A 26,993-nucleotide genomic window follows, 5' to 3' on the forward strand; every position below is an offset into this window, starting at 1 on the left:
TGTTTTGTACATCCCACTGAAGCTCTGCTACAGGCCACTGTCGGAGACAGGATCCTGGACAAGATGAACCATGGTCTGACTCAGTATGGCAGCTCTTACGTTCTTAACATCACCATCTGCGCTCAAATAGTTGTTCAAATCTCAACAACTAATGGGTGAAATTCACTGCAATACAAGGCCTATGCACCACTGAAGTCTCACTTAAATGCACAAAATAGAGCACCAGGGGGACTTCAGTAGGCCTGGTGCTCTCCCTCTGCATAGGGCTGAATATCATACAGTATGAGAGATTTGAAATATACAACATGATATGAATATGAGATAAATAGTAAACTGAGATTAGTTGCTGTACCAAGACCTTCATTTCACTTTAACAAAGACCACTGATCTGTGGTGCAGTTTTATTTGAAATGTTTCAGGTCTTTTCCCCTACAATCACAGTTTTATTTTTTTCCCTTATCCTGTTACTGATGCTTTCATATTTATTTTTGCAGTATAGGAAGTACAACCGCAACATGACAAGTATAAGAACACGGGTATTTGAAATAATCAATTACATCAACATGGTAAGCCCTGTTATTATTAACTTAAAGTGCTACAGAATTTATTAAGTTTTGCAGTCTCGGGAGTTTTCTGTAATTACACCTAGAAAAGAATGAAGAAAATCAGATCTGCTGGCGTTTATGAAAGAGTGAATAAAGCATAAATAAAGGGTCAGGTGGAAAAAATGAAAGGAGACTCTGTGCCTTCAAAGCAACAGGACCATGATATCAAACTAATGATTTTTCTCTCATAGTCCACAATGGTTTGGTTGAAAACAACAGTAGGGACACTGGATCTGATTCTTTACTGCCCCATGCCTTGCACGGTTTATTCACAGCAGTGCAAAGTGGGTATGAAACGCTGCCAAATCAACATAGTGGTTTACACCATCTTTGCAGTCAAGCAACCTACTACACAAAGTCAAGTCAGTGGCAAACCATGCTCGTGTAAAAGGCAAAATTGTAATAAACGCTACAAAGGTCTTTTTTTTTTTTTTTTTAAATAAAGAGACCAGATCTTCACAAAACCTTTCAGTTTCCATCAAATTTTCAAAGAAAATTCTTCCTTCAGAGGAAACTCTATGCCAAGTTTTTATAGACTGAGTTTTTTAATATAGTTAGGCTCCAATCCTCCAAATGCGCATGCATGTGCTTAACTTTAAGCACACGATAATCAATCCCATTGAACTCCATGTGCCTGATTCTCATTTATGATTAATGCCCCATTTATTATATTGCTCTTAGAGTGTAAAGGAGCCTTACTAGCACAGCAGCTAGAGATCTAGCCCCGAGCGTATGCCACATGTCCATAATATCCCGGGCTGTATGTTCAGAAGTGAGGGAGAAATAATTACATAACTAAATCAAATATTTTTAAGGAGGGGTTTATGGCATCCATGTCATAGCAACTGTAACAAAAAACTGATTAGAGTTCATTAAAAAGAAGTCGTGAAAAATTTCCAATTTTTTTCCTCTCTTTTAAGTTTGTAATTTCTTCAAATATGCTGTTGCAATTTCAAAATGTGACTTATTTTGACAGTTTCTTAAGTTGGTCCAAAAAATGGGGAGGAGGGGCGGGGGGGAGGAGAAGAGGCAGAATTAAGAAAAATCAGATTTTTTCTGATTTTTTTTAGTTTCAAAACTTCACTGGAATTTCAGAATTCAGAAAAGTTCATCTAGTTTTAGAAATGAACAAATGTTAGGTGATTAAAAACAAACTCATTATCAGAATACGTCCCTGCTGTCTGAAAAAATTATAGGTTACTTACTTCTTCTGTCCTTGCTCTCTCCTTACTGCAGGTTTACAAAGCCATAAACATTTACGTGGCTTTGATTGGCCTAGAAATCTGGTCGGCTGGGGATCCGTTCACTGTGAATTCTTCAGCAGGCACCACCTTGGACAAATTCTCAGCATGGCGTCAATCGGACCTGCTGAAACGGAAGAATAATGACAACGCTCAGTTACTCACGTACGTATCATGGCCTTTTCCACTTGTATTTCCAAATATGCCAGAAGAATTTGTACCCAGAAACTTGTTTACAAAGATAACCAGAGATGCAGTCTGTAAGGGTTCTAGTTTTGTCATTTCAAACACCGGGTTGTAATATTCACAGATCGATAGGGTGAAGCCCTGGCCCCATTTAAGTCAACAGGAGTTTTGCTATTGACTTCAACAGGGCTAGAATTTCACCTATAGGTTTTTCAGGGCAAAAGAGATGGTTATGTTCATCTCGTCTGAGCTCCGGCAAAACAGGAATACTATAAAATGTAGTACCATTTATACCAACATAAATGGTATAAATGCAAATAAAATGAATGAACAGAGATGGACCTAAGCACCCATGCACTTTTGGAGGGGGGGGAGGGGGAAGTTTAATATCTGAATGAGGAGCTGGATATGAATTTTGCAGCTGGCTATCTGTCTATCTGGGCCTGAAATACAGAGCTCACACCCAGATTCTGCTCTGAATCAGAACTTTGGAGAGGTGCCCAATTCAGTATTCTGGCACGAGCCCACTGGGCCTGGTTTACCAAAGCACATGCTTACATTGAAGCATGTGCTAATGTCCCATTGATATCAGTGGAACTTAAGCACATACTTGGCGTTAAAAATGTTCTTAAGTGGTTTGCTGAATCAGGATTAATTTAATCAAATACTTAAATGCTCGGATAAATCTAGTCTTGCAGAAAAGCGATGAAATCATTCACATGCTTAAAACTGAACCTGTGCTTAAGTGCTTTACTGAACTGGAGCCAATATAAAGATATATCTGAGCTGCAAAGTCGGAATTCAGATCCAAAATTCAGGATTATTCAGCTGCAGTGTCCCATCTATGACCCTGAGGGAGAGAGTGTCAAGGGCACAAATGACAGGTAAGTGCCTAAATCCCACTGAAAGCCAATGGGAGTCAGGCTCTTGAGTATTTGTGCCCTTGAGAATCATATTGGTTCTGACTAAGGGGACCATGCCTAAGGGAGTCTCCAGTTCAATCAACAACACCACCAGCAATGCCATCAGGTTTTCACCCTTGTGACAGATCACTGGGCTTCATGCTGTGTTTTTTTGCTTCCTTACAGAGCAATTGATTTTGATGGGCCAACGGTCGGATTGGCCTTTGTGGGAACCATGTGCAGTTCTACTCATTCCTCAGGCATTGTTCAGGTCTGGTTGGTTTTTTGGGTAACATTTAACCAGCAGGCAAAGGTCACTGGAATTTGTAACACATCAATTTGCTGCATGGCATTATTTGGGGTACATTTCATTACTGCATGAGGCTGCAGAGCGTACAGAGCTGTTTATTTATAAACTAATATAAGGAAGAGCAGAACAGAATCATGTACCACGATTTAAAAGAAAGGGGTAAACGATGGAATCAGTTTTGACCAGAATACCCCAAATCACAACACTGAGCATCTTAAATTAGAGACAGATAAAAAAAAAAAATGAAGTAGATATGCGCCTAAACCAGAACATTCGATGCAAAACCTCTCCTTGAAAGCAAGGGAAGTTCACCTCTGGACCCAAAGTTCACTGACTGAGCCAAATGCTTTAAAGGACCGAGCCAAATCTCTAAAGCCAAATACCCCAATTTTTATGTGATTTGATTTGGATGTGAAACCAGACAGAACGTACTTTAGAACACACAGGAGCCAAGATGTAGTAGCATATACTGCAGTGTCTGATGGGGATTCTGGAATAATGCAACACACCTTGACTTTTATGCCATTCTACTATCAAACACAGCTTATTTATTTAGATTTCCACCCAAAAGCAACTCCTTACCAAGAAGAGAAAGCCAGCCAGAGTTCCAGGAGCCCTTGGCATACTTTTAAAAGCACACAACCACATGAGATATAAAAAAAATGATTCATCCCTAGCAAGAGCAGTTCTCTTTACCCTTATCACTTCTCCCTACCACACATCATTTAATAATACGTAAACATATTACAATGTTAGATGCGATAGAGGGAGAGGGGCTGGGATTTTCAAAGAAGTTTAAGGGATTTAAGTGCCAATTCCTCTTACAATTCAATAAAAAATGGCTGCCTATCTCCCTTAGGCCTGGTATACACTAAGAAGTTACACCAGTATATCTACGTCAGTTGAGGGTGCGATTCTCCCCCCCGATATAGGTATTCCAGTGTAAACCCTAGTCTGAATACAGGTATATTGGCATAAATGTGTCATGTTTTGCTATAGTTTGCTTCACTTCCTGATCCAGAATAAGCTATCCTGGCATAAGCACTTGTATACCAGTTTAACCGCATCCACACTGAAGGGAGGCGAAGAGTTTTACTGCTTTAAGTCTACTGGTATAGTTTCTAGTCTTAGACTCTTTTGAAAATTCCAGTCTAGAGAGAGAGATGGAGAAAGAATTTTGAGCTAAATAATTTTGTTGCTTTCTAATTAAGATGCAATTAAACAAATGTTTAAAAAAATCCCTTTCCAGGTTTATACAAAGTATTCTGCATTCGCGGATATTTATTTTGGGATTCCTATTTCTTAGCCATGTCATTTCTCTTATGCTGTGCTCTGTTCCAAACCTGCTCCCAGGTTGATAGAAATAACTGACAGTTCTATTGTTCTCATCACCGCAGGACCATAATACCAATCCAATTTCAATTGGAGCCACCATGGCACACGAGATGGGGCATAATTTTGGCATGAATCACGACACTAGCTTCTGCAAATGCAATTCTGGATCTTGTATCATGGCAGCACAACTCAGGTGAGGCATTTGCATCTGCAAAAAGGGAACTACAAAGCCTGTGAGTGCTTTAAAATACAGCTGGGCCCAATCCAAGGCCCACTGATGTCAAGGGGAGTCTTTCCATTCGCTTGATTTTGGAGAAGGCTAATAGAGTACTGTTGAAATGGATCTGTGAACTACGCCACAAACAAACACTTACAATAACTGTAACATGTGAAACGATGAGCCCAGAAAGCATGACTCTTCACACATTTGTGGTGAGACAGAACTTACCCAGTCTTTGCATATCCTGTTTCATGTCCTGAAAAACTTGCTTGTAACTTAAGTGGATTTCTCTCATAGAGCTACTTGCCCTAGTTATCTGCCTCTCCAATAAGCAGCCAATTGAAAGCATCCCTAAAATTTCCAGCACAATTTTACATAATCCTTAGTTAAACAAAACACCCACCTCTCCTCAAAAAGAAAAGGAGTACTTGTGGCACCTTAGAGACTAACCAATTTATTTGAGCATAAGCATCCGATGAAGTGAGCTGTAGCTCACGAAAGCTTATGCTCAAATAAATTGGTTAGTCTCTAAGGTGCCACAAGTATCCTTTTCTTTTTGCGAATACAGACTAACACGGCTGTTACTCTGCCACCTCTCCTCGACATCCAGTATTCACAGTTCCCATAGAGGCTTGCTTAAGAGAAACTTCCCTTATTACTCGTGATCATGGTTCACTTCCTGCTGTTTGTGTTTATCTGCAGAATTGATGTAGAAGGGCTTTGTATCAGATCCCAGCTGATTAAAATTTGTGTCAACCAAGCTTGACTCCTCTAGAAATGTGGCTTTTCATTCTGTGTAAACTTCCCACTCTTTCTCCTTAATTGTTTCACCAGTGTTTCTCTTACAACCACACGTCCTTTATTCTCTTCCCTTTTGTCACGTTATTTTTCTCCTCTTTTTTTCATACGTCTGAAGAGTGGGTGGTTGAGGCAATGTATTTTTGGTTTAAAAAAAAGAAAAAAAAATATCCCACCACTTTAGTCCATGTGCTAAACTCCAGTAAGAGAGGAGAACTTCCCGAGGTCAAACTATTCAACACCGATTTGAGACTTTAGGATGTTGGTGGTTGAGATATAGAGATCACAGATTAACATTGCTGCCACAGGACCATAGTAGGGAAAACTGGGTACTTCAGGTGCCAGAAGTAACCACTGTACACACATGTCTTATAGAGCCAGGAATTTATGATCTAAGAAGATGCTCTCTCCATGTTGTCAGTATCTCCAAAAAAGTTTTTTTTTTTAAAAAAATTTCACCCCAACAAAAATATTTGTAAGTGCCCAGAAATTAAACTAAACTTTCCAGGTTTTTAAAGAGTATTTGGGGAAACCACTGTATTTGATTAACTGGGACGAGGGCACTCATTTCATTCATGTCCTATACGCTCTGTGTGTTGTGTGTAATTGGTTGTCACTGAAATAATGTTGATTCATCTATGCAGCTATAACATCCCAAAGGATTTTACTGCATGCAGCCTCCAGGATTTTCAGAAATACCTATTGAACCGAACACCAATGTGCATCACCAATATGCCTGCACTGAAAGACATAGTAGCAACCCCGGTTTGTGGGAACAACTTTGTAGAGAAAGGAGAAGAGTGTGACTGTGGAACTCCAGAGGTACCTGTGAATAGTTGTGAAAAAATAATATTTATCGAGGGGTAGAAATTCTACAGAAGCTTCTGGCTCTTTGAACGTAGCCTTGTTTTTTAAGTCCACCTCACTCTTCCACAAGTAACCCTGATTGCCCAGAGGTCTTGGGAGAAGGTCTGAAACCTTCTGCTACTTGAGGGTGCAGAAAACTCAGAGCTGCAGAGAAGGTGCCAGATTCTCTATTGCTCTGCCCTTTGTGTAGCCAGTTAGCCTAGTGCAACAAGGTTATGAAATGCTACGACTTTGATTCATACCTTCCAACTGTCCCAGGTTTCATGGGACTGTTCCACTTTAACCCACAAACCCGGGTAAAGCGACTCTGGGCTCGGCTTTCCATTCTGGGCTGCAAGCATTATGACCCGCTCCCTGTCCCCCCCTTCTCCTCCTTGGCAGCCTCTCCCCTCCCTACGCTCCTATTCTCTCCTCACTCCCAGCTTTGCCCCTTCACTAGCCTTTCACAACCCCTCCCTTCCATAAACCAGGCATGTGCTCAGACCACCGGAGCCAAGCCCAGCCAGCCCTGCAGGACAGGAACTGCAGGTGCTACCAGCACTGGGTGAGTGCAGGGCCAACTTGCAGCTCCCTCGTGTCACCCCAGTAGCGCCCCCCTCCCCCCGCCAGCATCCCACCCCTGGGGGCAGGACCTGTCCCACTTTAGCCACTGGCAAATGTTGGGAGGTGTGCTGATTTGGTAGCATTTCCCGATTCACTTTGCAATTACCCCTACATCAAGGCTTCTTTACACTGCCTGGGTTGTGCAAAGGAACCTTAGTGTAATTGAAAATGAGGCCCTTGGTCTTCAGCCCTGAGAAGCAGAGGACCTGTGGAGGAGGGAAGGTTACCGGTCTGGCAAAGGGGGAGCTTCAGTCAGTGTTGCCTTGGGGAGCTTAGAACGCACCTTAAATTAACCCTAATCTTCAATTAACCCAGCGTTACGGTTTGTTGAGCTTTACACACTTCTGAAGTATAGCTGGAAGAATCAAGGTTGACTCAAATGTACATTAGCCCAAATGAAATAATTTTCTTGCTCGCTCCCAGAATTAACTTCTGCCAGAATATGCTTCAGTAGCATTTTTCCATGGAATATCCATTCAAATGCCATGAGACACACAGTACAGTCATTAGGGCCACAAAAAACAGTCTTGAAGCTAGTGTGGAAACTTATTTCTAAGAACACCGAGTTTCCAGCCGATTGTCAAGGCAGAATGCGTGTATTGGGAGACAGCAGAAAGCTGAGTGGTGAGGCTGAGCTGAATTGTAAGCCGATTCAGTTACAATAAGGAAGAGCCGTATGTGATCTGTGCCGAAGGGAAAAACAAAAAACAAAAAACACAAAACCAGCCGTTCCCTGCACGACTTGATTCTGCAATTTTATAATCAAGCATGCTTCGTTGTCACGCACAATCCTCCTGAAGAATGATTAGTATCAGTTTGCTTTGCCGTAAAGCCATTTTAGATACGTGTTGCACAAATGCATCTCGTTCTCTCTCTTTAAGCGAAGTACAGGCCGTCCTGTCAGAAATGTGCTACTGGGAAAAAACAAAAAACAAAACAAAACAAAACACAGAGCACTGTACCGTGCCAGTAATTTTCTCTGTGATTGTTTCACAGGAATGCACAAATATCTGCTGTGAAGCTGCGACGTGCAAGCTGAAGCCGAATGCTAAATGTGGATTTGGAGAGTGCTGTGAAAACTGCCAAGTGAGACCCCTTTTGATCTCAGCTGTTTCTTTGGGTTTTGGTGGTGTTTTGGGGCAAGGCAGGAGGACCCCTTTAAAATGGAACAATGGCTGTTGTTTATCTCTGATGCAGCATTATAACAATAATCATACTTTGCACTTCTCAAGCACCTTCGATTGGAGTACCTCAAAGTGGTTGATTAATTCAACCCAGTGTTAATTAACTTAACCTCTCAGCATTCCCCATCTCTCCAGACAGGTAAACTGACGCATGGAGCATCAGATTCTCAGCTGGTATAAACTGACATAGCTCCATTGAAGTCAGTGGAACCACCCTAGTTTACACCCACTGAGGCTGTGGCCCAGAAGGTTTATGTGACTCATACAGTGTGGCTGTGGAAGACACAGGAATAAAATCCACATCCAACTCTCATGCTTGTATCTTAACCACAAGATCATCCATTTCCCTTATATCCTACTAAGTCATGGGTGGCAACGGTATGTTAAGGACAACTAAATAATCACAGGGCTCTTCTCCAAAGAACTTGCAGTCCAACTGCGCCATAACACAGCCAGGAGTGTTTAGAAAAGGTGTGTAAGGGAGAGCATAGGAGGTTCACAATGCATCGTTGCCACTGCAGCAAGCTCCATGGCTGTCCCTGTGTAATATGCTGAGTACCTTCTACTAGAAACTGCGAAGTATTTTAATCTGCATTATTATTAACACCCATTGTGCTGGGTTTGCCGCATCTCTGATTCTCACAGTATGATGTAGCGTATATTTTCCAGCCTTCTTTAAAATGGCAGTAGCTTAACCCAGGATGTCTCTGAATGTCATTGGAAATAATGGTAGCCAGCAAATAACTGATCTGCACCAAAGCTAAAATAATCCTCTCCCTGGAAATTATATCAGGTGTTTGAAAGCAATGACACATGACACTTAAAGGTCACTCGCTAGAAGCATTTTATAGCTAGCAGCAGTGAGTTTATAGGATGGCTGCCAATGTCACTGATTAGCAGGCTCAATGAAAAGGCCCGATTATGCAGTCATTATATATGCAGAAGTCCTACTGATTTCTCTGGGAATTGGAATTTCTACTAGTTTCAATGAGGGAGGCATGCATGGAAGGACTGCACAATTGGTTCGAGGTGGCCTGGTTTTCAGAGCTACCAAACACTCACCCTTTGCCCTTAATGGGTAACATGGGTGATCAGACCGTTAGAGACTTTTAAGTCCTATTCAGCCCTGGGATAAGTCCATTGCTGGGTATTTTAAATGACATGGGGGAATGGCATGTCTAAAACCACTGCTCTCTCTTTCTGCTACAGATTAAAAAAGCAGGGACTCTTTGCCGACCGATAAAGCACGACTGTGACCTGCCCGAGCTGTGTACTGGCCAGTCCCACCAGTGCCCAGTGGATCGATTCAGAGTCAATGGATACCCTTGCAGAGATGGCCAGGGTTACTGTTACATGGGGAAATGCCCCACCCTGCAGAGCCAATGCATTGCTCTTTGGGGATCAGGTGAGTGGATGCTGTCATTAAATTAATCAGATTGTTTAAGGTGAGGGGGACAGTTCAGGACAGATTTGTGACAATTTGTCAAGTACCTTTTGAGAATGGGAGCCAACACGTCAATATAATTGTGCTATGATGTTATGCAGGTGTGGTCCTAGCGTCTTAACATTCCACCTGTTGTGGAAGGGGCTATATTTACAGCACTCTATTTAATTTATTGTCAGCCCAGTTTATCATCAGGATTAACTGGTTTTTACAAGTATTCAATTACCACTTTCCCAGCATGGCAAAAAATGTGTCTAAGACATGGAGGGGGAGTAGTTTTAAGCTTTTTTTCCCATTGGAGAACCTGCTTAATCTCCGTTTCTCATAGTCACATTCATTTAGAAAACAAAGCCAACAGAAACTTCTCTGAAATCTGTTAATACTTCCTCAAAAAAAAAAAAAAAAAAAAAAAAGAGAGAGAGAACTTCCCTTTTCTGTCTTAATGCCTCAGCACAGAGTTATTGGTACTAAGGTTCCTTGCGTGTACAAACCCCATAGCTTTTCTTGCACCCTATTGGTAGGTCAAATGGTTGATGGTGGCCGGGTTTCAGACCACAGGGGTGTGAAGTGCAGTGTGTATTAGCATGCGCTGGTGTGCTGTTCTGTAACTGCCCCATGTGGACACTTCCAGCGCGAACTAAAAGGTCCAGGATCCCGAACTAGGTATCTTTTAATTTGCGCCAACGGTGTCCACCCAGGGGAGCTATAGCATAGCATTGTAGTCCAAACTGCAGGGCCATGTAGATAAGTACCAAAGGCACCCTTAATGAGGAGTAAGGGTGAGCTGTAGCTCACCAAAGCTTATGCTTAAATAAATTTGTTCGTCTCTAAAGTGCCACAAGTACTCCTTTTCTTTTTGCGAATACAGACTAACACGGCTGCTACTCTGAAAGGTGTCCACACAGGAAGTTAGTGCAGAGTAGCTACTGGGCTTTAAATTCACACCCTAGCTCACTCCCCGCTAACTTTCCTTTGTAGACAAACCTTCAGTATTTGCAGCTGCTTGATCACACATCTTCTCTCCTCCCCCAAAGAAGAAGGAAAAAAGCTTTAAAGATTTCATTCCATGTGGGGATTTTTGGTTGTTGGGCCATGTGTGCTTAAATCTAGTATTTTTACGCCACCACTGCATCTGACAATCCCTACCAGTTTCATAAGCTCAGTGCCACATTTCAGACACTTTCTAATATGCATTTCTGGGGAAAGAGGAAGTTGGAAAACTCCTCCTCTTTTGCACAATGTTGGGGAAAAAGGTAGTCCGGCAGTGGGTGGGGAATTTACATGATAAATTGAGGCCATTTCTCTGTTTTCACACTGATGTGATGATGATGATTATGCTCCCTTTTTACTTAGCGATAAAAATTTGTTTTTGTGGCACTACAGGGCAGGGAGAGCAAACAAGACATCATTCTCCCTTGCTTGTTAGGGACAAATTATAAGCTAGGTTCCAACTGCAGGGTCTTCATTACTGACGATATTTTAGAAGACAAAAAACTCAAATTAATCTTTACAGCATAAACGTATTGTGCTTGTTGTCTTAACACGCAGCCATCAGAAACATCAGCTGCTCTTCACTGGGTATTAGTGTCATCACACCAAGCAACTCCAATGTGCAAGGCACTGGGCAAACACACAGTAAGAGACAGTCCCTGTTCCAAAGAGCTTATAGTTGAAATAGGCAATGCAAACCAGGGGGCAGAGGTACAGAGAGCGGTATGGACATGGCCAAGGCCACACAGCAGGCCAGTGGCAAGCTGGGAATAGACCCAAGGTCTCCTGACTTACACTCCAGTGCCCTACTCACTGGACCACACTCACCTCACAGTTTCAGACACTAAAGGCGTAGCTGCAAATGTTGCCCTCATTTATAGCCATGCAACCCCGCGTTTATATAGGTTTACATGGGACTGGATCCTCCGCTATGTGCAAAGAACACACAGTGCAGGCTGGGGGCGAGGCAGAGAACAGAGGGGTGAAGGTCTGCATAAAGCTCACCTTTGCCCTCCCCTAAACTCGGTCCACTAGCCTGGTCCTCCAGTGTAATCTAGAGCCAGCCGAAGTTCCATTATGGACCTCAAGGAGTCAAAATGAAAAGCTAGGGATTGGCATGTCCCAGCCATGCCCTCTGGCCACACACCCCTGAATGTACTTTATCCCTCATCTATTTTTTACGTAGATATGCTAGCACCTAGAACATCCTGGGTGCTACTGTAGTCCAGGATACATTTGAGTGATGTGCCACTGCAAATCCGATTACATGTGTGTGATGTCAACAGAATGAATGGATCATTTCCTCAGCTGGTGAGGTCAATGGAGCTCCACCACTTTTCCATCAGCAGAGGATCTGGCCCAGGGCATACTGTTTTCCATGCTCTTCATGTCTTTTCTGTCTTTTTTGCCTCCTTCCCAGGTGCTACAGTAGCTGTAGACTCTTGTTATAAGACTAACCAGAATGGAGTTTATTATGGACACTGCAAAAAGGTGAATGGCACATTCATCCCCTGTGCAAAAAAGTAAGCAAAAAAGTACTTACCTTGTTGAAGTCTGGGGGGTTCTAGGAAATAGGTAATTCATGTCCGTGTGAAGAGGCAAAAAACTAGGATAACTCTCTTCTAGCAGCTCTTCCTTTCATATTGGGGCTGGTTTGCTTTTCTCTTTTTAACCTGGATGTTGCAGTAAAGCAGGGCAGTTTCTGATGGAAAGAGAGAAGTACAGTTTCTAAATACAATTCTGATTCAGGTAAAGACAGCATAATAAACTAGAGTGAGATCAGTCAGAGAGAGAATCTTTTGAGAAAGGAAGAATGAACCCGAAGAGAATCAGAGGCTGGGTTCAGTTAAATTAAGCATTCTGTCCTGCAAAGTAGTGTGAGGATCCTCAATTCCCCTGGAAGTCAGTGAGAATTGAGCACCAGGACTTGTCTACACACAGACTGGAGCTGAAATAATAAGGGTTATAATTCAAATCTTTAGTTATTTCAGTTCTAGTCTGTGTATGGACTCAGGGATATGACATCTAGGTATGCTGTGCTCTGACATTCTAGAAGATAAGCAAGTGTTTTCCTCCCAGAGATATACAGTGTGGGAAGTTATTCTGTACTGGTGGTTCACGAATGCCTACAGCTGGAAACCTACTATCTTTCGACTCATGCAAAGGCAGTTTTCCTAATGACAATAATGAAGACACAGGCATGGTCGCTGCTGGAACTAAATGTGGTGATGGAATGGTTAGTGAAAGAAGTTTTTATCCCCCAGTAGTTTCTGTTCCATTCATTTCATTAGCTGTTTCTTGTTTATAGCACAGACACTCTTGCAAGACAAAAAGGACTTTAAAAAAAGTCCTATTCAAAGTGACTCAACTCCGTAAAGTCTGATTTTTCTACCATCTCACTCTTTGTGCCATCATTTATTCCTGTACAAAGTGAGTGTAAAGTGCTACCTTCTGATTTGGATGCATTTTACAGTCTGCACTGGTATAAAGTTACTGATGGAGAATCAGGCATGTGGAGTCTAAGGTGTCTAAAGCTCATAAGAATGTGACTTATTATTTGTACAGTATACTCCCATTTATTCAAACGTCTGCATTCTCCAAATCCCTTCCTCGTCCCTGACCCCAAAACAACTGCCCGTATGCAAACCCCACAGCTAGCCACCCTGCCCAGCTGCTGGAATGCACCCCCCCCACAGTGGAACCCCCTGCCCAGCTGCCGGAATGCACCCCCCCCCCAATGGAACCCCCTGCCCAGCTGCCAGAATGCACCCCCCCCAATGGAACCCCCTGCCCAGCTGCCGGAATGCACTCCCCCCAATGGAACCCCCTGCCCAGCTGCCGGAATGCACCCCCCCCCCGCAGTGGAACCCCCTGCCCAGCTGCCGGAATGCACCCCCGCCCAATGGAACCCCCTGCCCAGCTGCCAGAATGCACCCCCCCCCAGTGGAACCCCCTGCCCAGCTGCCGGAATGCACACCCCCCAATGGAACCGCCTGCCAACTATGCCCCGCTGCCTGCATGAACATCGCCTCCTCCCTGCACCTGTAGCGTGAAGATGCCCCTCACCCAGTCAATAGTGTAGCTCTGGCTGATGCAGCACTGAGATGTGCAGCTCCCTCTTCAGTGCACTCTCCACTCTGCTCCCCAGGCGGCCTGCAGGAGCCACTGTTGGGGCACACATGCACTGAGCCGAGCAGCTGCAAGAGGAGCCCAGGTGCTAGGGAGTCTACTGCCTTGTGGCTACTGCGCATGCACAGTGATAACAGCGAAGTCTATACCCTGTCCAACTGTTTCTGACTGCAAGAGAGAACACTAGGGGGGCTGGGATGAAAGGCTGCCCTCTTGATTATCCCAACACCTGATTATCCAAATGAAATCTATGGGCCCCCCGCCCAGGCTATTCAGATAAACGGGAAGATGCTGTATTGTGGTAGTTTCTCAGTGCTCTAGTCACAGACCAGAACCCCATTGTGCTAGGTGCTGTACAAAACACAGAACATGATATCTCAAAGATCGAGTAACACCTGTTAGCCACATCTGGTACAGTAAAAGCTGGTTTGGAAAACAGGGAAGGGGGAATATTGATACACACACACACACACTTTCCCTTTTTTGTAATCTATTCAAAATTTCAATGAAAAATGACATCAAAATTTCAAGTTCTGTAACATTTCTACCAACCCTGGGTACAATGAAATAACGCTTTGGGCCCGATCTTCATTTACATGAAGTCCCCTATATGCTGCTGTAGCTTGAAATGTGGAGTAAATATAATTGACTCCCACTTTAACGCCCTTTTACACTGCTATAGCAGTGCACAGTGGTCTTGGTGTAACTGAGAATCATGCTATTTTTCTTTATACAGTGTCTGATTCTTAGTTATATTAAGGACCCTTTACACCTCGGGGCCCTTAATACCTATGTAAAATACATTTGTACACACACTTTAATGCCCCTTTACACTGCTCATCACATTACAATTGACACAATTATTACACAGTGATGCAATTTATGAAAGCTGAAAGTCCCTTCTTGTTGATCACACATGCACTTTGAATTTCAGGTGTGCAGCAAGGGACAATGTGTTGATATCGAGAGAGCCTACAAGTCAACCAACTGTTCCGCCAAGTGCAACGGACATGCTGTAAGATCTGAGTCTTATTGCCAAGGACACTAAGAAAAGCTCTTGTGTGTGGACTAAAGCCCAGTTTTGATATTACAGTAACAGCTATAGGATTTTTTAAGTCCAGGGGGGTTGGCAATGTGTGATCAAATGAAAGAATCCAGATGAACTGAGTCCGAAACGTCCTGTGGTTTCACAGGAGCACACGTAACCCAATAATATATCAGTACCTTTGCTTAGGAGATCACATACAATGATAGCGTAAATGATTTTCAGGAGGGAGCATAATCCTTGGGTAGCAAACTGGATTGGAAATCAGGAGACCTGGGCTCTATCCCTGGGAAAAATTCACACCTCTGAGCAATGTAGTTACGTCGATCTAAATTTTAAGTGTAGACCAGGCCTTATGCCTCCTTTACAAAATGCTCAGAGGTCTAGAGATGTAGGGCCTAATTCTCTGCTGCCACACACCTTGTGTAGTAATTTACATTGGTGTAAAATGCTACCGAGATGAACACGGAGCACTCTACGTTTGCTTTGCACAAGGGTACGTGACTGTACAAGGTGCAGGAGAGTGGAGAATCAGGCCTGTGAAAGTGCATTGTAAGAAGTCAGTACTATCATTATGTGAGCTAACTTCTCATCTATCTGAATAGGAATTTTACACTTCACTGCAGCGGGCCCCATCATTGGAAGCCTGATTCAAAGCCCACTGAAGGCAATGGAAAGATCTCCGTGGACTTTAATGGGCTGTCAATCCTGCTGATATATTTATGTATAATAAATAGGCCAAATTCTGATCTTACACTGGTACAAACGTGGATTAACACTAGCCACGGGCATTAAGCTAGCTTCTTCACTCTCTTGACCCTGGTTTAAAGACTAATATCAGACCTCTGTTCTCCTAGGTGTGTGACCATGAACTGCAATGCCAGTGTGAAGAAGGATGGGCACCGCCCAGCTGTGATAGTACCACAACAGTTCAGTGTGAGTAGGCTGTGATAAATATGATCAAGCGAGACACTGGTCAGCCCATAAACTGTGGGCCAAACAGAGCTGGCGTGAGCTGCACAGCTCCACTGACTTTAGAGGAACAACAACGGGGATTCGCTCCAGCTGAAGCTATGACCATAAGGGCTTGCCTACACTTACAGCAGCGCTTCAGTGAAGACGCTAGCTATGCTGACGGGAGGGGTTTGCCCATGAGGGTAGGTGGCCCACCTCCCGAGAGACAGCAGCTTGGGTGATGGGAGAATTCTCCCATTGACCGAGTGCTATCTGCCCCAGGAGTTAGGTCGGTTTAACTATGTCACTCAGGGGTGTGGATTTTTCAGAGCCCTGAGCAACGCGGTTACACCAACCTAAGTTCCTAGTGTAGACCAGGATACAGCACCTTCATTCCCCTTTGTATCTGCTCTCTGCATGTCCGTCATCGCTGCTTATTTGAGTGACTAAAAAAAGCGGTTACTTCTGATAGCCCTAAAGAATTGACACATCTCGGGGGGGGGGGGCGGGGGGAGAGGGGCAGGCTCTGTCTTCACTGCTTAAAAATGTGTTTTTTTACACCTGTACAATCCTGGTAGAGACGATCTCCCTGTAGTTTTTACCACAAAGTAGCTCGGCAAGGACAACGCTAAATGGCTTGCCTGTGGTTGACTTCTTGTAATTTTGCTTCGTGGTAAAACTACGGTGTGTTTTCTCCACTAGAACTTTAGAGCAGAATAGCTAATATGTTAGTCACCCCATGGCAGAAACAGCTTTTTAAGCAGTGAAGACGAAGCCCCAGACTCATTCCTGCCTTCAAGTTATCTACAACAAAATTAAAAGCTAGATTACAGTCAGAGGGGGGTTACATGCAGAACTGGTGTAAGCAGCTGAAAACCCACTGTGGTTGGTTAGAGGAAAACCTCCTACACCAATTCTGAACTTGGTCCAGAGTTCCACAGAGGCGCTGTGAGGATTCGTGAGTATGTGCAAAGTGCTTCGAAGAGAGAAAGCACCCAAACATACGGAATTTTATTATTAAGGTCCTCACCTGCCCTCTCCCCAACTTTTGTTATTCAATAGGAAACTTTTTAAGATCATTGTGTGCAAGAATGAGCTTGAAGACTCAGTTCTGAGTACCGACAATCTGACATTACACATACCCAGGAGAGGCACTGGGGAGGCAGGGAATTGTGTCTCAGAGACACCACTCCAAATCACCATTTCTCTGGACTTCCATCTGTCATTGGTTGGAGAAATATGCTGTGTCAGCCTTTCTATGACACATCCTCTTCCTCCTCCTGGCAGCCATCTGGCTGACACAATGTCCTGACCTACTCCCCAAGCTTCTGCCCATCTTGCTAGTGAGGTGATGAGTGAATATCGAGCAGCCGTGCAATTCTTGTTCTCCCCTTACATGCACAGACCCAGGATCCAGCTAGACACAGCACTACGCAGTCATGCAGAAGAATGGGGTGGAGTCTCCCTCGTGTGGCCGCTTTTGATTGGAATGCAATTTAGCCTTAAGAAAGCCCTTAGCGTAGGAAAATGATGATGCCATATCTACATGCCTTTGTTACATCTCAGTGTTGTCGCAAAACAGTCACGTGTTGCAATGTATCATCCCTGCAGATTTCGCCATCGTTGCCGGTGTGCTAGCTGCCCTTGCCATCATTGTGATAGTCGCTGCTTTAATCATCCGCTACCGAAATGCTAAGAAGAAGCAAGCTCAGAGGTACAATGTTTATCCTTTTGGAATAAAAAAAATCTTGAAGGAATTAAGGCTGGAGCTTTTCAATAGGAGATGGGCTCCTTGCTCCCACAGGCTTCTCTGAATAGTGCAGGAAGGATGGGAGATGTTAACCCTGGGACCTGAAAGTGCCATGGTCTCACCCCAACCTCTCAGGACTAATTAATGTCCATACATTGCTCTTTAAAAAAAGTAAAAGTAAACAATAGTAAGCCAGCTATTTAAACTCAACATGTGGAACGCTTTCCATGGTATAATGTCTTTTTTTTTTTTTAAGACAATCAAGATAACACATACAAACCGAAGTGCAAATTATAATGTCTTTGTAGTGGCCAGAGCAAAGGTGTATCTGGAGAGACAAACCAAGGCTTCTCAGGGAAAGTACAGAACAGAAGACCGAACGCTGCACCCGGGGTACCTGTCCAGGAGGTGAGAATCTGGATGTATGGCTGAGTTACAGACTGCTTGGTGCTCTGCTTATATTCTGCCATCACTGTAATAGAGTGGCTAAAATTTCAAAACTTACCTGCAGTTACTTAATAATGGGTTACCTAGGGAGATGGTGGAATCTCCATACTTAGAGGTTTTTTTAGGCCTGGCTTGGCAAAGCCCTGGCTGGGATGACTTAGTTGGTGTTGGTCCTGCTTTGAGCAGGGGAGTTGGACTAGATGACCTCCTAAGGTCTCTTCCAACCCTAATATTCTATGATTAATAGGGGCCTGAGTCTAAAGATTAATCTAGTGATTAGAGCAAAGAGCTTGGAATCACAACTCCTGGGTTCTGTTCCCAGCTCTGGTAGGGTGGGAGCGCAGCCTAGTGGGTAGACCATTTGGCTTAGAGAGTCTAATTTCTGTACTTTGTCAGTCTGGAGCGAGGGGCTGCGAGCAAAATCAATAAGCAAGATAAAGATTTTAAAGTAAGGCTCATATCAAGTTTCTTCTCTTTTCCTGTTTTCAGGTCCACAACACAAGATTCCTCCTTCCCACTCCTCCACACCAGGCAAACAAGCCACAAGCCTATGTTGTGAGCACAGCCGGAGACTGTTTTCTTTTTTAAAATCAATTTTATTTTTGATAAGGCTGAACACAGCATTCAAAGGGATGTAATGGTCAGCCACAGCTGGGGCCAGATCCAAAGTCCATCAAAAGTGGAATGACTTCCATTGATGACGGTGGACTTTGGATCAGGCCCCTCTCTGTTCTTTCAGGGCTAACATAGATGGCTAGAAAGGGGAATAATGCTGCCCAAACCCGCCATCTATAATATATTCATATCCAAACAAACACATTCCTTGCAAAATGGGCACTGCCAGCTCATCGAAGGATTATAGATCCCAGTCTAGCAAAGCACTCAAGTTCCTACTTAGCCAATCTGTTAATGATCTGCTTATTCAAAGAGACTATTCATATGCTTAAAGTTAAGCATATGCCTAAGGGCTTTGCTCAGTCATGAACAACGAACTTGCAACAGACAGAAAATAATTGAATAGCTGCCCAACAGTGTGAGCTCCCATCTGGCCTTTAATTGCTCGCAGCATTGGATATAAATCAGAAATAGGGGATCTGTGCACAAGAAAAGGTGAAAATACTCTCAACCTTTTCGTATTTCTCTCATTTTGCTGAAGAACGGAGCCCATTTCGCAGAAAAGTTTGCCAGGCTTCAAAGTTTTCACAGGAAAACGGACCCTTTCAAAATTCAAAGTCTGACACTGAAATCTTAAGCTTTTGATGCAAAGACAGTAAATTCAAATTTTGCTGGAAAGAAAAATGTAATGGGTGTGAAGTCACTGGCAACAAACAAACAAAATATACCTTGTGCAAAAATTGCTACCGGTTTTGCTTAGCTCCAATATACTTTAATAAGTTTTGGAGATCTCTTTCCTCCTCGATGATGGGTGTCTAACTCCCATTAATGCTAACAGGGGACTTGCATGTGCATATCATGGAAGAATAGGCCTCAGAGAGTAGAAGATCATCATCACATATTTTGATAGGCTACTGATCCGTAATATCTACATGCGCAACTGCAAAGCATCTCAGGTCTACAGACTCCTACACCAATTTTCCATTCAATTCCACAGTATGTCCACGCCAGTCTTCTGTTTGTCTGCTTGATGGACTTGTTTCTGTGCACCTTCATGAGTTTGCTATGAGACCACCTATAAGCTATAAGAGCTTGACACAATGGAAAGACTTCCATTTGCGTCCTAGGCAAGTCCTTTGGATAGATTCAATATGCAAAGCCATGCCGCTTTAATGAGGCTTTTGTAAATATCGGCCAAGAAACCAGACTGAGCACTGGGCCCGATTCCACAAAATGCTGAGTGCCCTCATCATCTACTCCTGGACGCTCAGCATCACACAGTGGGTGATTTGTATCTTTCAGGACTGGCCCTATTGTGATTAGAAATTGGCCCAAAACAAAGCTCTAGATCTAAACAATCCCTAAAGCTTTGGGAAACTTGCCCCCCTCCCCCAGTCCAAATTTCTGCGTTTCGGACCCATCTCGAGTGGTGACATCTGAGCCAGAGCAAAATAATCTCGGCACTACAATCATTAGAGTTCATAGATTTGAATGTTTAAGGCTGCAAGAAGAGCATACACCTTAAAGAATGCTTATTGGATTGGATTTATCTTTGTATTTATAAAAACACGCCTCTCCCATCTTCAGGTGCATGCTCATCAATTATAAAGCAATTGAAACACAAATAGTTAAATTGATACGTCAGCTCCAACGGATTAAAGAGAAGACCAGGACAAAAACTCCAACTTCAGTTTGTCACCACATCCCCTCTGGAAAAAGCTTGGGGAAATGGATAGGTTTTTATCAGTAATGTCCTGGAAGTCAAATACTACAATCTGTGCTGTATTCGGCTGTTTAATGTTGAAAGCTCAGTATGTTGTCAGCCATAAACCTGTAAACTGCCTTTTTTCCCCCTGCAACACTAACATATTGTCACTTATTGTTGCTCCCTAGAATATCCCAGAGGAGAGATCCAATGGCAGGCCAGCCATCCACCAAAATACAAAAATGGTAAGAACCTCATAAGTGGATTTAAAGAAGAAGAGTGACATCCTGGTCCCGTTGAAATCAATGGCAAAACTCCCAACGACTTCAATGCAGCCAGGATTTCATCTCTAGACTTGTAAGGCTGGGGCAATTCTGAATAAGGGACAGAGGCCTCTCCCTCACACACACACACACACGATCTCTCAGCGTAAACATATTTTTTATTTTCTTCTTTTTCAGCCTATCGTAAAGCCAACCATTCCACCACCTCCAGTTCCTACTGCCAAACCAGCCTTTACTTCTGTCATGGGCAATTCGGTAAGTAGACTTCCATAATCCTGGTCCATTCTTTTCTCATGGATCTTATCTTATCAAGTTACACGTGATATAATCATGATGCAGTGGACACTGGCCAGTGTTTTCAGTTTCATGGTTAAAACTGATGGAAGCTAATTAGATTGTAACTCTTTGGGGACGGGACCATCTTTTTGTTGTTCTGTGTTTGTAAAGCACCTAGCACAATGGGGTCCTAATCCGTGACTGGGATGGTGAGTGATACAAATACCTAATATATTAAAATTATTTATTATGTCCCATTTTTGCAGTGTTCCTATGTATGTCGAGTAGTCACTAAAATTGCCTCAGATGTACTGAAAGGGCAGGACCAGGAGAGTAGGTCATCAATAATTTTTTAATAAAATTCAGGGGGAAAGAATTTTAAACTAGTTTGCATTTACACTAAGGCCACATCGCACTAACACAGCAGTATAAAAGCACCTTTGGTGTAAATGAGAAAGGCCAGAAAGTTTGCCCAAAAAGCAAAATACACAACCAAACCCAAGCAAACAACCACTCAAACTCTTGCTGTCCGAGGGCTTGATCCTCCAGTCCTTACTCAGACTAGCAATTCCTACTCCAGCTAGTAATCCCACCACAGTCAATGCTACTGCTTGCATGAGCAAGGATTTTTCGTTAAGGTTTCAATTCAGCAAAGCACAAGCATGTGTTCAAAGTTAAGCGCAAGTCCCATTGACTTCAAATGGGACCTAAGTGCATGCTTAAAGTTCAGCATGTGCTTAAGCGCTATCCAAAATAGAGATGCTTTCCTCAGTCATTGCCTCAAGCATGTGCCTGGCTTTAAGCAGCTGAGTAGCCCTATTGAATACCCTTTGCTGATAGAGATGAATTTACATCCCATATGTAAAGCATATACCTCTCTTAGTATTGACACCTCCTCCTCAATTATTGGGAGTGGACCACATCCACCCTGGCTGAATTGGCCTTATCACTGGTTCTCCACTTTCTCTTCATGTGCCAGTATATTTATGCTTGTATCTGTGATTTTCACTCCGTGCGTCTGAAGAAGTGTTTTTTTACCCACAAAAGCTTATACCCAAACACATTTGTTAGTCTTTAAGGTGCCACCGGGCTCCTCGTTGTTTTCACATGCTCAGGTGCTTTCCAGAATCGGGATCTATGTTTCTGTCTGTTTACATTTGTTGTGTGTGTAGGGCAGGGATCTCAAACTCAGATCACCACAAGGGCCACAGGAGGACTAGTACATTGGCCCGAGGGCCGCATCACTGACACCTTTTCATAAAAAGATACAAAAGCCCACACCTCTGCCCCTACCCCGCCCCCTCCACCCCTTCCATAGGTCCCACCCCTGCCCTGCCTCCTCCCATCCCTTCCCCAAAGTCCCCACCCCAACTCTGCCCCCTCCCTGCCCCTAATCCAACCCCTTCCCCAAATCCCCGCCCCTGCCCTGCCCTGCCTCTTCTCCACCTCCTCCCCCGAGCATGCAGCTCCACGCTCCTCCCCCTCCCTCAAGGAAAGGGCTAAGCATCAAACAGGTGGTTGGTGGTGGGAAACGCCTGGAGGTAGGCAGAGGAGCGGGGACGCGGTGCGCTGGGAGGGGAGGGGAGCTTGGCGGCCGCAGGAAATAACTCTGCAGGCCGCGTGTTTGAGACCCCTGGTGTAGGGGGAAAATATTTAGGATCACAGTGCTACTTGCTTATTTACTTTTTGTCTCTGGAAAGGTCTTGGTAAATATGGGAGATAACCCCAGTAGCAGCTCAGCTCTGTACTCACTTCAAAAGGGAGGTATAACAACTATATTTTTGTCACAGGTAGCACAGACAAAGTCCACTCCTTCACCAGTCCCAAAGGGCAAACCTGCACCCCCACCACAGGTAACTCAAGTACACCATACATGTGGATATTCCAAGTATGACTGACTGCAAGATAGAGATCAAGATAAATCTTAACACAGTGCTGCCAATTCATGATTTCACTGTGAGCTGCATGATTCTTGGTGTTTTTTCCCCACAAGGCCCTAATAGCTCCTGGAGTCAGGTTACAACAAACTCAAAACCAGTAAGTTTCCAGCACTCATGGCTGTGAAGAAAAGATAAAAAACACGACTCCTTAAAGGCTCAACAACATGAAGGCAAATAAAGGGAATCCAGTCTGGTTAGTTTGCGGGGGAGGTATGGAGGAGTGGTACAGAGCCAAGATTTTTGGAGAGACAGAGCTGTCAATACTATTAGCAGCACAGTCCAGTAGTTGGTATTTAAAATGCTTTTACTTTCTAATTGTCTTCGTCGGTTTGCATTACAGTGCAGGGTTTTAAACCTGTAATAAAAGTACAGGATCTCAGCAGCACTACTCCGCATGTGGTCTAGGCTCTGACCCTGCAAAGAATTATCCCGTGCGCTTAACTTTAAGCGTCTGACTAGTCTCAGCATGTGCACAGGTCTTTGCAGAATCGGTGCCTTTGAATGATAATTCTTTTGCTATATATGAGTACAATGCCGAGCATAATGGGGCCTCTATGTCCTACTGCAATACAAAAATTATTATTATGTAGAACAACTGTGGGCCAGATTTCAATTACCTTTACTCACGCTGAGTAGTATTTTATACAACATGTGATTCAGAGGGACCATTCTCGGAGTAAGGTGTCATTCAGAATGAGTAAGGGTATCAGATCTGGCTCTTAAGAGGGTTGCTGGAATATAGGAGCCGGACCATTTACCCATCAAGTCCGGAATCTGCAGCAATGGCTATTCTCTGATGCTGCGGAGGTACGGAAAAAACCCACAATGCATCTCACCACGTTGTGCAATGCTGAGTAGAATTTGTGGAAAATCTTGTGTCAGTCACTTGATTTGTTCCATTTGTTTGTTTTCACTCAGGCTTTAAAACCACCAGTCAAACCCAGAGTATGAAGCTACTGAAGAAGAATTGATCAAGATTCCTGACATTCTGAGGGACAGTTTCCATCTCCATTCACCTTGTGGTTCCTGCCTTTGCCAAGGAAATTATGATCGTTCCACTAACTTTCTTTTTTAAATGGACTGGCAATTTCTTTGAAAGAAAATGTGTTTTTCAAATAATGTTGTAGTCCTTGGATAATGACATCAGCCTGCCATTCCTGGCTTTCCAGAGGAAAAGCCAGGGGAATAGCAAACTGAACTGAGGGGGACCATATGTGAGTTATTAAACCAGCTCAGTATATGTTTTAGGTTGGAATTAAAATAAACATCCTAACTGTCAGGGTGGTTAAGCACTGGAATAAACTGCCTAGGGAGGTTGTGGAATTTCCATCATCGGAGATTTTTAAGAACAAGTTAGACAAACACATCAGGGACGATCTAGATAATACTTAGTCCTGCCATGAGTGCAGGAGACTGGATTAGATGACCTCTCGAGGTCCCTTCCAGTCCTATGATTCTAGAGTCTAAGATTTGGGAAAGTCTGGTGCGCTGGATTCTGTCTGTAAATTGCAAACTACATGTAAAGTTGAAGGACCATCAAAGTAGCTGGATCAATGGCCCAACATTGCCTTCAGTGGTGAACACCCGATGCTTCAAAAGGATGTGCAAAGCTGTCAAGGGTAGAACAAAATTCCTTCCTGACCCTTGGAGGAAGTCCCCTTTTAACATTGAAGCATGAGGCTGGATTACCCTCCTGTTCGTCAGTTTATTAGCTCTTGCACTGACTGGCAACGCTTGAGATCTGAGAAGTATTTTGGTTCTGAAAAGATCCTTTGGGATTATAGTACCCCTTTATTCTCTACCACTTTAAAGGCCCCACAGTGAGCTATTTTGAGCTGGGAAGATTGGAGACATGGTCAGAGACTGTATTACAGTCAACCAGCTAGCTGCTTGGGTCACAATGCTCCTGAAAAGCATGCTTTGCCAGCCTGACATGGAACTTCAGATGCCATAATTGAACTCCAGGGACAATGAAAAAAAATCCCTTAATAAATGGTTTTATTCACCACTTAGTTCCAGAATTATCTCCTCTTCCCCCTTCCCACCCTGCCACATTCCAGCAGAGAAACACTGGTATTTTCTTAATTGTAGGATTACTCTTTGCACTCTGCTGTATTATTGTAAGTTTGCTAATGAGTACTAGGCTGGGCACATTGATTTATTATTGTAAAACTGCTCCTGTGTCTTGGGCTTTGCACACTAGTATGTTACTAGAGGGGTCTTCATTAGTTCTGGGCTGCTGGCACTGCTGTTATTGATACTTGGGGCATTGATATGATTGATGTTACTAGCATCACTATATTTAGGTTAAAGCACATGGGAGTATGTGTCAAGGAAAAAAGATGTTCTAAAAAAATAAGATGAGCCTTGTATCCCAAGCACCCAACATTTCATAGAGGTTCCAGTTTGAACCAGGTTTGGTTCTAGGTCACATTCAAAAGCAGAATGGTCCTTTCATTTTCAGAACGGGTTAGGATGTGGTTCAGGATGGCAGATTTACACCACCTGGGCACAAAAGTGTCGCGAAGGGAGATCTTCTCCCGGCTGCAGAACCACCGAAGTGAAGTCATAGCCTTGAATTAGCCTCCACATGAAATCTGGAATTGCATCGTAACTCTAATCCATGCCAGGTCCTGAGCATTCCCTGTTTGGCCTGCTCTTTAAAAAGAGCCATATCCTCAGCTGGTGTAAATCTAAGCTTCGTAAAGGTTAGCGCAGTTGTGCCGGTTTGCACCAGTTGAAATTCTGGCTTACAGTATCTTATTTTGATCGTCAACATCTAAGTTAAAAAAAAAAAAAAAAAAAAAAAAGGTAGATAGAAGTATTGACCTGCCCACTGTTGTCTCTCTGAAACAAAAACAAGAATGTGAAAAATATCCATTCCTTCTCTTATGCTGTGATTTCCTTTGGGCTGTCAATCAAGCACTGTAACAGAAAGAACCATGCTATGAAATGATAATATTCTGTTACTTGCCTTGTAAGCTGTCAGTTTTGGGTGTACATTTTTTTTAGATTCAACTTCATTGGGAGAACATTTGTGTCTCCCACTTTGGAATCACTTCTTCTCTATTTGTATTCAAAGCTGTATTTAATATAAGCAATTTTAAACATGGTGTATGGAGATTTTAAAATGTTATTTTTATTACCGATATATAATGTATTTACAAATATTTCTGTATTAAAATGTTCTAAGAAAAGCAGAGTATTTTTTGTAGAACATCATCAATTGCACATAATACATATAAAAGATGAGTGGGATCATTTATAATCCTATAAAATCCACGGGACTCCAAATTTTGCTCAAACTGCCCAGCAAAGTTTTGTATTAATGCAGTGGGATGGATCTTCAGCTGATGTAAACTGGCATAGTTCCATTGAATCTAGTTTATATTAGGTGAGAAAATGGCCCAATTGCTCTAAAACAGAGAGAACAAAACCCTAAATACTTGATGTAAAAATCTACCTTCTTTCAATTTGTCTATTCAGCTAATTTATATCTAGCTGTTGGCTACATAGATTATCTGACCACAGTCATCACAGTAATTGAGCACTTTGAAATGAGTAAAGCAAATGCCCAATGCTCAAGTGTTGCTTCTCAACTGGACCAGTCTTCCAGACAATAGTGTATGTATGCAGCAGTCGCATATATGTCGCTATCCATATTCACTATAGCATAGACTCCCGGCAGCCACAGCATATAAACGCCAGAGTATATTTGTAGAACCCCATTGTTCTGTTATACAAATGTGACATCTGCTGTTAGAAAGCCTCAACTGCAAGCAGAAAGCAGCCCAAATCTGAGCCTCTAATATACAGGATGGAAGAATACTTATGATGCTTTCAGATGTCAAAACTTCCAGGGCCTGATCCGCAGAGGGTGTAAATCAGCAAAGTGCCATTAAAAGCCAATGGAGTTACACTGATTTACACCACCTGAGGCTCTGCCCCCAAATATTTGCTATCTTTGATCTGGCAAGTCCTTACATAATGCACAGTTGCAAATGACGGCTATGCTAGAGTGCTGGTAGGTCTGAGCGTTCAACAAGTCTCAAACCCTTCTGTTCTCACCAGAGTTCAGGCTGAAAAGGGGGCATGGCCAGAGAACAGGTGCATCTTAGGAAACATAGGTATGTCTATACTGCAGTCACAGGGTGTAACTGTAG

General features: G+C 43.2%; 1 protein-coding gene across 2 annotated transcripts in view; it reads left to right on the forward strand.

The window, feature by feature from the left end:
* LOC144257629 (zinc metalloproteinase-disintegrin-like NaMP) overlaps positions 1-26,027 on the forward strand; it is a 51,352-nt gene extending 25,325 nt beyond the window's left edge. For both annotated transcript variants that reach the window (XM_077805650.1, XM_077805651.1), the window contains exons 8-25: positions 495-566; positions 1,842-2,011; positions 3,121-3,205; positions 4,642-4,772; positions 6,242-6,419; positions 8,064-8,153; positions 9,461-9,656; positions 12,106-12,208; positions 12,765-12,921; positions 14,749-14,829; positions 15,717-15,795; positions 17,425-17,527; positions 17,872-17,971; positions 18,500-18,565; positions 20,519-20,575; positions 20,792-20,869; positions 22,681-22,743; positions 23,749-26,027. In XM_077805650.1, the coding sequence (XP_077661776.1) occupies positions 495-566; positions 1,842-2,011; positions 3,121-3,205; positions 4,642-4,772; positions 6,242-6,419; positions 8,064-8,153; positions 9,461-9,656; positions 12,106-12,208; positions 12,765-12,921; positions 14,749-14,829; positions 15,717-15,795; positions 17,425-17,527; positions 17,872-17,971; positions 18,500-18,565; positions 20,519-20,575; positions 20,792-20,869; positions 22,681-22,743; positions 23,749-23,781 (1,842 nt within the window). In that variant the 3' untranslated portion in view covers positions 23,782-26,027. The remainder of the gene's footprint in view (positions 1-494; positions 567-1,841; positions 2,012-3,120; positions 3,206-4,641; positions 4,773-6,241; positions 6,420-8,063; positions 8,154-9,460; positions 9,657-12,105; positions 12,209-12,764; positions 12,922-14,748; positions 14,830-15,716; positions 15,796-17,424; positions 17,528-17,871; positions 17,972-18,499; positions 18,566-20,518; positions 20,576-20,791; positions 20,870-22,680; positions 22,744-23,748) is intronic.
* The last annotated feature ends 966 nt before the right edge of the window (positions 26,028-26,993 follow it).

This window comes from Eretmochelys imbricata, chromosome 26, assembly GCF_965152235.1.
Source record: "Eretmochelys imbricata isolate rEreImb1 chromosome 26, rEreImb1.hap1, whole genome shotgun sequence".
NCBI lineage: Eukaryota > Metazoa > Chordata > Testudines > Cheloniidae > Eretmochelys > Eretmochelys imbricata.